The 15,352-nt window shown below is 40.8% G+C and overlaps 1 protein-coding gene across 1 annotated transcript in view; it reads right to left on the bottom strand.

Moving 5' to 3' along the window:
* The window catches only part of naalad2 (N-acetylated alpha-linked acidic dipeptidase 2), a 40,874-nt gene extending 34,483 nt beyond the window's left edge, over nt 1-6,391 (bottom strand). Inside the window, 3 exon segments of the mRNA XM_048263870.1 lie at nt 316-502; nt 3,952-4,057; nt 6,265-6,391. Of these exon segments, the coding sequence (XP_048119827.1) occupies nt 316-502; nt 3,952-4,057; nt 6,265-6,349 (378 nt within the window). The 5' untranslated portion in view covers nt 6,350-6,391.
* Nucleotides 6,392-15,352: the final 8,961 nt, after the last annotated feature.

Genomic DNA, 15,352 nt, shown 5'->3' with positions numbered 1-15,352 from the left:
CTACATGTTGTGCACGCACTTCTGCAGTAGCATTTATTTCAGTTTATATCAGCTACATTTCTGAAGAATATATTGTGTTGCCTCAGGTCTGCTGCACATCTTTTGAAATTTGATTTGAAATAATCAAATAGACCTACGTCTTAAAGTTCAGTTAATAAAGTAACTTGCTTTGCTTTCATTTGAATCCCAATCAAGATAAACAATAATTGCTTTATTGTTAATATGGACTCCTGGAAAGTTCAGAAATGCAAAATAATAGAATTTTAATCATATGATAAAATATGTGATTAATTGTGAGTGTGTGTGTGCGCGCACCTCTTGTCTGTGTGTGTCGAGGATGGAGATGTAGTTTGGTCTGCTCTGGTTGGGATAAGACAACAGGACGTCATAGGACACAATCTCCACTCCATCCAAGCCAAACTCCGCCCAGTCGTCACGGATACGCTCCGCCAGACGGAGGTTCTGCTCCGTCCCCGCCAGGTGAGGTAGTCGAGAGAAGTCTCTACACACACACACACACACACACATTAACACTTACACATATATACACACACATGAGGTAGTCGAGAGAAGTCTCTACACACACACACACACACATTAACACTTACACATATATACACACACATGAGGTAGTCGAGAGAAGTCTCTACACACACACACACAAATTTACACTTACACATATGTACACACAAACATGAGGTAGTCGAGAGCAGTCTCTACACACACACACACACATTTACACTTACACATATGTACACACACATGAGGTAGGCGAGAGAAGTCCCTACACACACACACACATTTACACTTACACATATGTACACACACATGAGGTAGACGAGAGAAGTCTCTATACACACACACACACACACATTAACACTTACACATGTGAGGTAGGCGAGAGAAGTCTCTCCACACACACACCCCACACTTACATCCTCTCCTAACACTACTAACAACCCAACACACCCCACACTACTAACAACCCAACACACCCCAAACTACTAAGAACCCAACACACCCCACACTACTAACAACCCAACACACCCCACACTGAAGTGTTCGCACCACGGCCTGATCAAGGGCGCGGGAAGGAGGGTGCTGAGGGTGCTGCAGCACCCCCTACTGGCAGGAGCTGGATTTTTACATAATATTATATATATTTTTAAATAATTACTAATTCACTGTCTGACAATATTTATATTTTTGTATGTGAAATGATGAGTCAAATAGCAAAAAAGGGTTATGGATAGGTTCGAATATAGGCTACTAAAAATTAACAGTTATAGAGATCAACATGAACGTGAGTCAGTGACGTGAGTCATGTCCGAGCGAGCGGGCTGAGGCTAGTTGACTGGAACGTTAGTTCAGTGATGAAGTTCATGGAGCTTTGTCTTTCGCTGCCTGTATCTGTTGCCTCTGCAGAGAGGTCGTTCTCCACACTCAGGCGGCTGAAAACCTGGTTGAGGAGTACAATGACTCAAAGAAGACTCAGACACCTGGCTTTGTTGCATGTCCATCTTTGATATGTTGGACATTCGAGCTTTGATTTAAAGGTGGCCTTTATTTAAAACACAGCAGAACGCAAGTCCACCTTTGGTATCATCAATTAAAAGTATATTAGCATCTTTGACAGTTCAAAAGTGAAACATAAACTCTCTAATTCCAGTGTTTAATGTACTGTGTTGATGAGTTGATATGTAATTTATAGTTTTGACATTGATATTTCTTTAATGTGTGTTTATACTGTGTATGTTTTTTGCACTATGGAAATGAAGAGAGACATTAGCTCTCAGTTCTGTTTGCATTGATCCCTGTAAATGGTTATAATTGACATCTATATGATTTTGATGCAAATCTTTACTTTTGTAATTGTGATACAGTAAATGTTATTTGAACAAGACAACAACTTTGCTTTCTCAGATCAGCTGATGTGTGTTGTTATAAATATGGCTCGTGCTTTCAGCAGGAGTCTGACCTCACTGTTCAGCCATGGCTTCTGATTAGGGAAAGTGGTTATCCGTTTGGGAGTGATGACGCTGTTGATGTTGGAGTTGATACAGTCCAGAATGGAGGAGGCGTATGAGTCAACGGAGGAGTTAACGGAGGAGGCGTATGAGTCAGTGTCTGTGTAGGAGTCAGGGGAGGCCAAACACTCTCCAGTCAGTGTTTCCAAAACGCTGCTGAAGTGCCGAGTCAGCTCCCTCTGGCCACACTTTGACCGTCCTCACTGTGGGTTTCACACGTTTGCTGAATGCTGAATACTTAGGCAGTAGCAACACTGAGAGGTGGTCTGAGTGTCCTGGGTGGGGGAGCAGAACTCTCTTACTAAATAAACTACATTTGTTGCACACTTGAGACAAAATGTCTTCACAGGTCTGTTGAAGGTGGTTACATTAATTTCCATTCCAATAACTCCACACATCACATTTCTGTTCGCACTGCTACGCTGCTTTTTTTGTCTCGTTTTTCCTGCTGTTTAGTTTCATCTTTTTCTACTCAACTACTTGAACTGCTCTATTTCTTATCCTGGACTGCCACCTACTGGATAGAAAAAGCAACAATATAGTAATTATGTGAACAAAAATCATATTTGAATGGCCAAATAAAGGATAAATTGTGTGGGGTATATCACACATTCTCTTGGTGTTAGGGTAGCCTACTCTGCACATGTCATTGCCAGTGAGTGGAAACTTCAGTCATTTGCATTTATTATGCTTAACATCTGACACCAGGCACTACACTGATGCCTGCGCCAAAGGGGAAATTATAATAAAAGAGAGAGACGTTGAACTTTAACGTCTATAATGTTGGTTTAGATCTTTATTCACTCATCTTTTTGGCAGAAAAATAAATAATCATGATAATGCTTAATAAATCATAATTCATAATGATGTGCCCACCGTACCTAATGCTTTAGTTGATGTGTTGTTCATGTATGAGGTCACAAATGACAGACTAGGAACTCATGTCGATTCCCGATGATTCATAAGATATAAAGGAATGAAGTAAATAAATCATGAAGTAACTCATTAACTAATTAACTCATTAACTAATTAACTCATTAACTAATTCACTCTCACCGTAAAGTGTTACCATTGGGGCTACACTGGCCACAGCGTACTGAATGCGTTTGGAAAGCTTGTGGATCTTGCGTGTGCTACAAATCTGACACCAGGCACTACACTGATGCCTGCGCCAAAGGGGAAATTATAATAAAAGAGAGAGACGTTGAACTTTAATGTCTATAATGTTGGTTTAGATCTTTATTGATTCACTCATCTGCCAAAACTGTTTTAAAAATATGTTCAGAGCAAAAATGGATGCAATACAGGACAATATTCTACAAAAAACTACAGAACTGATATTCATAAACGTTGGTGGAAAAGTGTAGCTAGGGTGAAGATAATACATTTTGAAGCTTATCCAAATCACTGAATGGATTGTGTGAATTCGGTTTCATGTTCAGGAAAGCTGGCAACAATTTGGCCTTGGCCTCAAGAGTGTGACAGTTTTTGCAATGATGTCATTAAAATAGCCTACCCCCACTTCAGAAATCGCCACTGCTACTGTGTGTGTGTGCCACCCCTGAGGTATTGCCTGACTGAGGTAGTTTGTGTGTGTGTTTGTGTGTGTGAGATTGTGTGTGTGTGTGTGTGTGTGTGTGTGTGTGTGTGAGAAAGAGAGAGAGAGAGATTGTGTGTGTGTGAGGGGGGGTGTCACACCTGAGGTATTGCCTGACTGAGGTAGTGTGTGTGTGTGAGAGAGAGAGAGAGAGATTGTGTGTGTGTGAGAGAGAGAGAGCGATTGTGTGTGTGTGTGTGTGAGGGGGGGTGTCACACCTGAGATATTGCCTGACTGAGGTAGTGTGTGTGTGTGTGTGTGAGAGAGAGAGATTTGTGTGTGTGTGTGTGTGAGAGAGAGATTGTGTGTGTGAGGGGGGTGTCACACCTGAGGTATTGCCTGATGTTCTGGGCTTGAATCTGGAGGAGGAACTGATCCAGTCTGTCCGGAGTTTCAGCAGTGGAAGGTACAGGAGACGGCCGTCCGAACCAGCCTGGGGGATGGAGGGATGGATAGAGAGGGAGGGAGAGAGGGGGAGGGTGAAAATAGAGAGGAGAGAGATGGAGGGAGAGAGAGAGAGGGGGAGAGAGAGGGGGAGGGACATATAGAGAGGGAGGGAGAGAGGGGGAGGGGCATATAGAGAGGGAGGGAGAGAGAGAGAGGGGGGGAGGGTGAAAATAGAGAGGAGAGATGGAGGGAGAGAGAGAGGGGGGGGGAGGGTGAAAATAGAGAGGAGAGATGGAGGGAGGGACAAATAGGAAAATTCCAACCGTGCAGTGAAGCAGATCTATTCGTAGATGTGACACAAACTCCATCATTCTAAGAAACAATAAAACTCTTGGAGGCCGTAGTTCTACGAGTCTTACTGGGTGCACGTTCTGAACACACTGATATTCGATGATTTAAATAAAGTAAATATTTATAAAGATTTACAGAGTAAAGCTGACATCCAGTGGGTAAAGGTCACCACAGGCTGGAACTAACAGACAGCCAGGTCAGTCTAAAGATGTTCACTGGAACTGCAGTTTTTTAGATCAAGTAAGCTATCACTAAGATTTCAGACTTAGAGCCCAGTGTCAAGGTGTTTTGGTGATTTTTCAATTAGGGGAAATTTTATGTCCCCAGGTTATAAAATCATGTTAGAAATGCTATATTACAAAATAAATAGCTTAGTTATTTCAAATGATGTTTATTGCAACACCAAATAAGTTATATACTAAAATCATTCTGATTTCTATTTTTAAAGCTGTTTTCAGCACCAATATTTGGCTACTCAGGCCTTGTGCCCAACCCATACTTTAAAACTTTAAAACTTATCTGCTTTTTATACGTATTTAAAACTTTAAAACTTATCTGCTTTTTATACGTATTTAAAACTTTAAAACTTATCTGCTTTTTATACGTATTTAAGACTTTAAAACATATCTGCTCTTTATATGTATTTAAATATATGTAAAGTAAATTTTGTACTAGGGTTGGGCCGATGGGTGATCGCAGCAACCATCGTGATGCCACGCCCCCACAAGCCAGACATGTAGTAATTCTACAGACCCTGCTTTAGGTTACAGCCCTGATGCGCCAAATGCACTCTTCTCCACCATGTTAAAGGAAACAATTTCTTCCAATAGTTTGATGATCAGAAGACCTCCGTCCTTCACTGTTGGCTTGTATTTCGTGCATTTGGTTAAAGCCCCAGACAGCAGCGGAGTGGTAATTCCAATGTGCCCATTATTTTGTTATTGATGTCATTACCTACAACACTATGTCATTAGCAGAACAGCATGTCATAACTATGTTAACTAATGTAGTAAAAGTACTTTAGAAATGAAGAGTTTGGTTCCAAAACACTACACAATTGTGTTCATAAGATTATGAACCCATGCTAAAGTTTACTAAAAATAGGAATAAAAAATTCATATTTTGGAAATGGATCTTAATGCCTTAGTTTTAAAAACATGAGGAAAAATCCAACCTTTTAGGACACCAATTGTCTTTGTAAATGAATAATGTATCGTAAATAAATAAATGTTCTTCCTTAAAATATAGGGAACATAAGTAATGTTAAATTCCTATAGGCTATAATACTATGCATCCTGATAAAGTTTCCTTGGCCTTTGGAATTTAAAAAAAATAGCCCCAAATCATCACATTTGGCATGGTTTTATTTAAGTTAGCCTAATAGCTGGTTTGATTTGCATTGAGAGATGATCTTATGGAAAGTACCCATGCCAATCTCTAGGTATGGTGAAGGGTATGTATATGTATATATCTTTACATCAAAGTATGGAAACTTGGTATTGGCATAATTTAAACAAAATTATTCCTAATTTTATTTATCAAATTTTAAAGATGGCAAAACCGCCCCCAACCTATTGTGTTCTCTGAATATGTGTGTGTGTGAGAGAGATGTTGTTATGTATGGTCCAAAATCCATGACCACTGGCATCTGCCATATCTGTGGCACATCGACATAGTAGGCCTACATCACAGACTAGCCTCGGCTACCTCATCGATCTGCCTGTTGTCATTCAACTCCACGAATGCCCCCGAACCAAGCCCCCAGCCCATGCACCACAAACTAGTTTCTCGCGGTGCAAAGAACTCTCCACGCGGATAGCAAACAAATACGGTAAGCACAATCACTCGATTTCCCTCACACACACACACACAAACACACACAATCAGAGAAATGTAGCCTACCTATGATGAAGCCTGTGAGAAAAATCGCAGCTAAAACGACGAAGCGACAGATGATCCATCCGACATGACCACTCTCGCGACCCATGTTCACAACCCTCGAGCTCTGTCGTAAGTCTGAAGAGGTGTCCGAGATCGGAATGTGGGACGGGATGAGGGGGCGATACCATGCACGCGCGCGCAGACACACACACACACACACACACACACACAAGCAATAAAAAGCAGAGGAGAGAAGGGAACAGGTTTTGAAAAAATTCCCCTGAGCTGTGAAGTACTGATCTCGGCAAATCAAGAAATGAGTATAAACAGTTATCATTTTGTAGGTGCCACCCAGAAAAAAAAATGAAAAAAATATTTGTCTTGCTTTTCCAGATCTACTTAGCTGTAATAATATATTTTTATTTTTCAAATGACTCGCACATTTTTATTTTACGAGCCTCATAAAAAAACAAGGGTAAAAAAATAAGGGTGGCAGAATTTAGCATTTTCTTACTTGACTAAACTAAACACTAGACTACTGTACATCTCAATAATGCCTTTAGTCACATGCTTCAAATTTAGTGCTAATGTTGGACTTAATGTAGGACTGATGTGATTTCGGAGGTCAAAGGTCAAAATTCAAGGTCACTGTAGGCTACATCAACATTATGTCCAATGCTTGTGAATGAGATACCTCAAGGATGCCTCAAGGTACATGGTTTAAAGTTAGTATGAATGTTGAAGTAGACTCGAAGATGATCTGATAAGATTTTAGTGGTAAAAGTCAAGGTCCAAGGCCACTGTAACCATGAAAGGCCCATTCTTGTGAATGCTAGCTATATCTCAAGAATATACATATAGAATATAGGGAATGTTTTGGGGAATTGCATTTAGTTGCATAAATTAGCATTTTTGGGACATTAGTCAACTATTGAAGTTAATCTCAAATTTCTATCATGTACAATGTTTGAATTTACAGTTCATTCATGCAGTAGTGACCTCAGTCAGCTTAACTGTTTGGTTGAGCATGTTTTTTAAAAAATATATTTTTTTATCAGATTATGTAGCCCATATATTTTTCTATGGAAATGAATATGTGTGTTCTATGAATTCATGCGCTTATGTTTTTCAACCATGCACACTGAAATGATGTGGCCAAAACATTGTAAGGCTACCTTTTTTACTTTAAGCAACACGGTTGCACGCACACTATTTGTTTATCCAGCACCGGCGTTGTCCACAGTATGAACCTGTATTTACAGTTAAATCATCTTAATTTAATCTATATGAAACGGGGATGTTCAGAATGTCTAGTGCTTTTCGTATGTTCGTGAATGCGGGTAAAATAGAAGAGATTCATATGAAGGCTTAAAACGCTTCAGATGTAACGTCACTTGATGTCAAAGTGACGGCAAAATTAAATGCTAGCTGGAAGTGGTCTACACTCTCCGCCTGCCCCCTTGGTGACACGGCACTTTCATGACACATGAACTTTAACCCAACCCTAATTAACCCAGACCTAACCCTAATTAACCCAGACTCTGCCGTAATAGTTCTGGAGGACTTCAACCACTGCAATCTGTTTGACAAGCTCCCAAACTACACTCAACAGGTGACATGTCCGACAAGAGGAGATACAGTGGGCATTGCTTCGATTTGGCCAGCTTCCCTCGCAGTCCGTGCGCGGGATCACACGACTTTAATTTGTATGTTTCCAGTGACGCTGCAACGACGCTGCAACAACCCAAACAACCGGCAGATGTCTCTTGTGAGCAGGGTGTCTCGCAAAAAGAAATGGAGCCTGGAAAACCCTACCAGACTACACAGAATGACAGCGATTAACAAATTGCACTTGTTGCTGTTTACCAATAAATACTATATATTTTTGCAAACAACAAAAACAGAAAGGATGGAGACAGCAAAGCTAGAGATTGGGCAGGAACAAGGTCAATTGGTAGATATACTTGTCAAAACGTTAGGAGCTGGATGTGGATGCATGAAGCACACTTATGCTTTAGGCTACTAATGTTAAGCATTTACGCTGTTTAACGTTACATGGTATACTAAAAGTAAGCCAAAGGTAAATGTAGCCTTTTTAGGGCTGTGTAAAGTTGACCAAATTACTGTAATATAGGCTTTTAGGCGTGAATCAACCTTCCGACGTTAATGGGGACGATGTTGACATTTTCCCGTATTTTAGGTAAGAAACCCGGGGCATCTCCCTTATTGTCAATGTTCAATGTTGACAGCTATGGAACGAAAGAGAACGTAATATGGCGCCAGAAATCACATTCCCTCTAGAACCTTTGCTAGTGCCTAGATGTCCCTCAGTCTCCATTGAGTCTCTACGAAAGCGGCAGCGCGAGGCCTTTATCTTGCTACTCTGCAAGAAAGAAGGAAATGAGGGGTAAACGTGGTGTGCAGAGAGGGGTGCCCGAAGTGTGAAGACGGAGACTGAGAAACAAAACACACGTTCGACTTCTCCTTAAATAACTCTTGAACGGTTTTGTTCAGACCTATACATGCAACTGTATTTGACAAAGGACAGATGTATGTTGCTAGTGACAAAATATTAACTTTCAGTGTTTTACGATGTCTTTGTCATGGGGAAGTGTTTTTCCCCATGCATTTATTCTAGGCTACTGTCAGTGACTGCCGCGAGTTAAGCGGGTTCTATGTTGCGTTCATTTCAGTGACTGACGCGAGAGAAGCGGGGTCTGTGTTGTGTTGCGTTGCGTTCATTTATTTTCATTGGGCATGCCCTGCCGTGCCGTCCACAGCTCTTCAGTTCCGACAAAGCCGAAATTACTCCTTTCGAAACAGTGAGTGCAGGCTGCGCTTTTGTATGGTTATATTGCTTGACGTGGGGATCCCAAGCAGCTTTCAGCCATAAGGCTATTTAGAACATTTCCTAATTCACCCGAACAAATCACACCTTCCCACCTCTGTGACAGCTTAAAAGAAGTCGAGAGGACTCCTAACTCACAGACCTATTCACAAACCAGTTTTTGTGGCATTTCGCCATGTTTTGAAATCCTATGCGGCTACAGGAGCTTCCAATTGTGAGGAAGCAATTTTGCATTGTAGGCATAACTAACATGCAATAACGCCACCAACAACAACCAAAACTAGGCTACTCATTGTCAACATGTAAATTAAATTAAAATGTTCTCTTTTGCAAGGCATGGGCATAGTAACAGATTAATTTAATAATGTTACAAAGATACTACATCAATCCGTATGTTTCATTAGGCTACTTATTTTGCCTTACTCTTGATTAATTTAGGCTAGGCCTTTTTATTCAGTTATTCATCATCTTCCGTCCTTGTGTAGCGCACGCATTCTCAGACCTGTCACTCGTCATCGTAAGGGTGTTTGGAATCATTCCCGCGTTACAATCATCAGCAAATCAAGGTGGTCACTTCAGTCAAGCTCGTGCATGAGTAATAACGTCATCCATAGCAACGAAGACTCACTCACTCTTAGTCAAAGATTCTAGAGCGCTCCGCTCCAGAATCTTTGCTCTTAGTTTAGGAGTTGTCATTTTTCCTTACTAAGAGTAGGTCTGAAAGGCTTTGTGAATAACTTAATAAGAGAAACTTCTCGCTAAAATATTTTATTGCTATTTAGGAGTAGCCTACTCCTAGTGGTAAGATAAAAGGCTTTGTGAATATGGCCCCTGGTGTCTAACCCAATGCATAGCCCATTTACACAAAATAATGGTTGAATATTACTGATGATCATTGTTATTTCAGAACATGCAGTGCGCGTAGGGCACCAAAAGCATCATACCGCATATTGTGGCGGGTCTGTTATTTAACCTACTTACTGTAGGCTGCGCAAACCACAGGCCTTTATTTTGGGCAAGCCTGCATTCAAGGCCTTCTGTTGAAGAATTTTATATAACAGTAATCCTCCTGCCCCCGATAACACAGCTGTGGATAGTGTGGAATGTTCAAGTAATAACACAATCCAATGTGTGTCTCAATTGTCCCCCGCTGACCACCTCACACATTTCTCTAGATTTTGCAACGACCTTACATGACACAATGCCATAAAATATGCCAGTTTTTAGGACACAGAATAATGTTTGTAATGATACCAGTTAGGCCTACGTTTAACAGTAACATAAGTGTAATGAGCTATTCATTGTTGAAGGTGCATGGTGAAGTGAAATTCTTACTTTGGAAAACAAACATTTGCCAATATCAATGGATGGGGGATAGGCCTACTTGTTTATTTTTATTTTTACGTAGCCTACAATGGCCAGTTCAGACAAAGCCGAAATTACTCCTTTTGAAACAATGAGTGAGCAGGCCGCGCATTTGTATGGTTAGCCTATATTGCTTGACTTAAATCCCAGAGAGTAGGCTACCGCACCCCACAGTGATGGGCCTAGCGGTCTTACGCGTTCAGTGTAGGGTATAAAACAAGTTGAGAATTTAGCGGTGTCACGTCTGCCTGTCAGAGACGTGGGGAGCTCTTTGAAGCTTGGGATAATGTGGTACAGTTACTACAGTAACAGTATTTTATTTTACTTCTTATGGAATATTTTTTTTTTCACTTTTATAAAGGCTTTGTTTGAATGCTGTTGGAACAAATAGTAGTTGATTATAAAGGCAACTTTCTGTTGCAATATTCTGTGTTCTGGACTGCAGGTAACTTGTTAAGCCAGTGGTTCTCAAACTTTTTCTTTCATTCCCCACTTTGATCAAGGGGGCATTGACTGTTGATAGTGGAGATAACGTGTTATCCCGAGGCCTTTGCAAGTCAGCATCTCCGACGGTAGTCTACCCTATTAAAAATAGTTTTCGATGTCCCAAACGGAGAGCCATACTTTATTGTTTTTAACAATCTCTATGCTACTCACCAAAATGTAGGCATGGGAACATGATGAAGTAGGCTATCCAACTGTCGTGTGTTAAATTATTGTGATTACGAGCCAGTGGTTTTCAAACATTATGCGCGACTCGGACATCTAACGAAATGCAACAGGCTCATATCGTCCTCTCTCTTCCTCGTCCCAGAGTAAGAAACTTAAATCTGTGAAGCCGAAGTCCAACATCGTGAAAGTATGGTCCACAGATGCTATCGATACGCTGAAAGGCTGCTTTGAATGCACCGACTGGGACATCTTTAAAAACATGTGTGTCAGCCTAGACGAGTGCACAGAGGCTGTGACGTCATACGTCCGGTTTTGAGTAGATGACTGCATTGGGACCAAATGCATCAAGTCATATGGCAATGGTAAACCCTGGTTCACCAAAGAGGTTGCTGCACTCTGCAGGGAAAAAAGTTCTACATTTAAGAAAAGAAACAAGGAGGAGTATAAGACTGCCAAGCATCAACTTTGTCTGCTATCAGAAAACTAAAGCTGATTATGCGTTGAAACTGGAGCATCAACTGGTCACCAACAATCCCAGGTCAGTCTGGAAAATTCTGAAGGAGATGACCAATTTCAATAGAGGGCCTACTTCACCACCAGATGAGGACCCTGAGCTTCCTGATAGACTCAATGCATTGATGTCCGGTTTGAGGACCACCAGTCACCAGCAGTCGTCCCCTCTCCTCCCACCTCCCCCTCTCCTCCCACCCCCCCACTCCTCCCTTTGTCATCCAGGAGGCAGAGGTGTGCAAACTTTTTAAAAAACAGAAGGCCAGGAAAGCAGCAGGACCAGATCAGCTTTCCCCAGCTGTTTTCATACACTGTGCAGGTCAACTGGCACCTGTCTTCACTGACATGTTCAACACCTCTCTGCAGCAGTGTGTAGTTCCACAGTGTTTTAACCCTTAAACAGGCAACGTGCACCAGGAGTTACATACTTTTTTAACATCCTGTGGGGGGCATTTCTTAAAAAAATTCCAAATCAAGTTATGATTGATCAAAAGTCCTGTCTGTTATCAGTCTGTAGGTCACATGTCTTGGTTCAGGTGGTTTGTCATCATGTAGTTAGCTTGGTCAGAAATCAAAATGGCCACCAGCGGTAGCGCACATGCTAACCAAGTGGTGAGTAATTACATATAAATCATAGTTATTTTCAATAAATCAATCAAATTAACTCATATAACTGATTATGACTATTGTCTAAATATATTGATAAAGAAAAAAAAAAGCCCAACTGTGTTTGTGGAGTTAGTTTAGTAACTTTGAAATGTATGTATCCCCCAGGATACGTTGCCAGATTAGGGTATACAATTTGGTCAATGGGTATTCTGTGAAGTATTGAAAATGTAGTTTCAAACAGGAAGATATGCTAATATACACTGCAAAAAGAGATGTTATCATGTACAGGTATGTACATTATGACAGTACAACCATATATTGCCCTTCAGGGTATCACAGTTAGCTCATTTTATGGCAACATAAAAATGAATAGAAGAGCGAGAGAATGAACGTGATGTTGGAGATCCCTGAACACTCTTCACTAGTGATGAAGATGAGGATAATCAGGTAGAATTGAGATCCCTGAACACTCTTTAGGCACTAGTGATGAAGATGAGGATAATCAGGTAGAATTGAGATCCCTGAACACTCTTCACTAGTGATGAAGATGAGGATAATCAGGTAGAATTGAGATCCCTGAACACTCTTCAGGCACAGGCACTAGTGATGAAGATGAGGATAATCAGGTAGAATTGAGATCCCTGAACACTCTTCAGGCATAGGCACTAGTGATGAAGATGAGGATAATCAGGTAGAATTGAGATCCCTGAACACTCTTCAGGCATAAGCACTAGTGATGAAGATGAGGATAATCAGGTAGAATTGAGATCCCTGAACACTCTTCAGGCATAAGCACTAGTGATGAAGATGAGGATAATCAGGTAGAATTGAGAGTTACAACTAGAGACTGTGAATAGTTCTGCTGAGGAGGAGGAGGAAGAAGAGGCGATGGAACAAATGCCTAAAAAAGCTAAGAAATTTAGGTGACAGTGCTTAAATTGAGGGACATTTGGGCATATTTACTCAAGTGAGCAGGCCAACCAGCTTAACCAATGAACAGTCCCTTATAGAACTCAACAGTCACCACCCACCTCCCTAAGGAGTCAGGTACTGGATGTAAGTTCCCCATTAATTTCCCCATTTGATGTCTGGAAAAATCTGTATAAAGTGTTTTAGGTCTGGCCTTAGGCTGACCAGCTATTGTGTGAATCTTGATCGTGCAACATTTAATTTTGTGCAAAACAAAAACTAATAGAAAAACAACAAAAATACATTATTATACATATGTTTACAATATGTATACATTTAATTTCCAATCAAAGGAACTACTAATCCCATGATCAGCTATTGCGAATAATGCATTTTCCAATGGTAGCCAACCTAATGATAGTTTAACACACTTATTTTTGACTGTAAGACAAGATGACTTACTCCACAGTTTACATTAAGCCATTTCCACTTCAAGGTAAGCAAAACAGTTTTCACTGGATGGCCACACATAGACCTGTGAAGATCTATATGAGCATATATAATCGCTTGATCATGCCATAGCTGATTTTAACCTTAGACTGTATAAAATAGGTTTTAGGTCTACATTGGATGGTTACAATTTTACGACTTATAATCCAGTTCTCAAAGGAGAATATGAGTTAGATTATTACTTCCGAAACCTGAGTGGGCTGTGACTGTTAAGGTCTTGGTATGGATGGCTCCCTGCAAAGTTCCCTTGTTATACACATAGCATAACACTGTTTGAGTGTGTACAGGCTTTATTTTGCTGCCCTTTTGGTAAATCAAAAAGAAAGGCCAAATTAATTTACACAAATACTGACAAATTGCCAAGTTATCTTTCTGTGTACTCCTGCGAACATAGATGAGATGTCATCTCCATATTACATAGTAGAATTTGATAAAAATAATATGAAATCCATTTAAAAAATAGTATTTATGTCATAAATGATGAAGGAAAGCAAGATTTTATCAGTTATATGTATCAAATGAGAAATGGAAAAGTTCACCAATTTGATTATTTTTATACCTTAGGGCAACGTATCCCAGGAGATACAACTCATAAAATCCAAAATATTTCAAAAATGAGACAGAATGTAACATAAAATGATTTTTTACTACTATTTTTTCACTCTTGCCTGTTTAAGGGTTAAAGTCTCAACCATCATTCCGGTCCCGAAGACAACAAAAACAACTGGGCTCAACGACTTCAGGCCCGTTGCCCTCACTTCAGTGGCTATGAAGGTGTTTGAACGTGTGCTACTCTCCCATCTGCAAATCACAGTATCACTGCTGATGGATCCCTACCTGTTTGCTTACCAGTCTAACAGATCTGTGGAAGATGCCATCAACCTAGAAGTTCACTCTATACTGGAACACCTGGAGTCAAGCAACACCTATGCACGCATGATGTTCATTGACTTTAGCTCTGCCTTTAACACCATTGATCCACTCATCCTCTTCTCTAGGTTACAAGCCATGAACATCAACTCAGCTCTGTGTCACTGGATACTGGACTTCCTGAGGAATAGAATTTAATCAGTCAAGGTTAACAATACAACATCATGCCCTCTGACCCTCAACACTGGAGCGCCACAAGGCTGTGTGTTATCTCCTCTTCTGTTCTCCATCTACACTAATGACATGAGATCTCACCATCACTCTGTCAAAGTATTGAAGTATGCAGATGACAGCACCATCATCGGCCTCATTAGTGACAATTATGAGTCCCAGTACCACAAGGTGAAATGGGCTACGGACTGGTGTACTGAAAATAAGCTCCATCTTAACACCTCAAAAACCAAAGAAATGGTTGTGGACATGAGAAGGTGGCCTAACACTGTCACAGCCAGGCCAGGTTCCCAAACGAGCAATCAGTCCAACTTAACCACACCTGCCCGTTCACTCTCCCCTGCTTATTAGTTACTCACCCCAACCAATCAGTCTCCACTGCTCATTCTCTTCCCTCCTGATTGGTGATCACTTTCACCTGCACTTCATTGAACCACAGACTACTTAATCTCCATTCACCCAGCACTCTGTCTCTGGCCTCATCATCGGATGCTACAGAACTCCAGGTCACGCTGTTCCTTGAAATCTGTTCTGAACTGCTATTGAAGCTGAATCGCCTAAGTTTGCCTTTTGGATCTCCTGTGT

This window comes from Alosa alosa, chromosome 15 (genome assembly GCF_017589495.1).
Source record: "Alosa alosa isolate M-15738 ecotype Scorff River chromosome 15, AALO_Geno_1.1, whole genome shotgun sequence".
NCBI lineage: Eukaryota > Metazoa > Chordata > Actinopteri > Clupeiformes > Clupeidae > Alosa > Alosa alosa.
The sequence above is the reverse complement of the archived record's forward strand: the minus strand, read 5'-3'. Positions and strand labels throughout refer to the sequence as shown.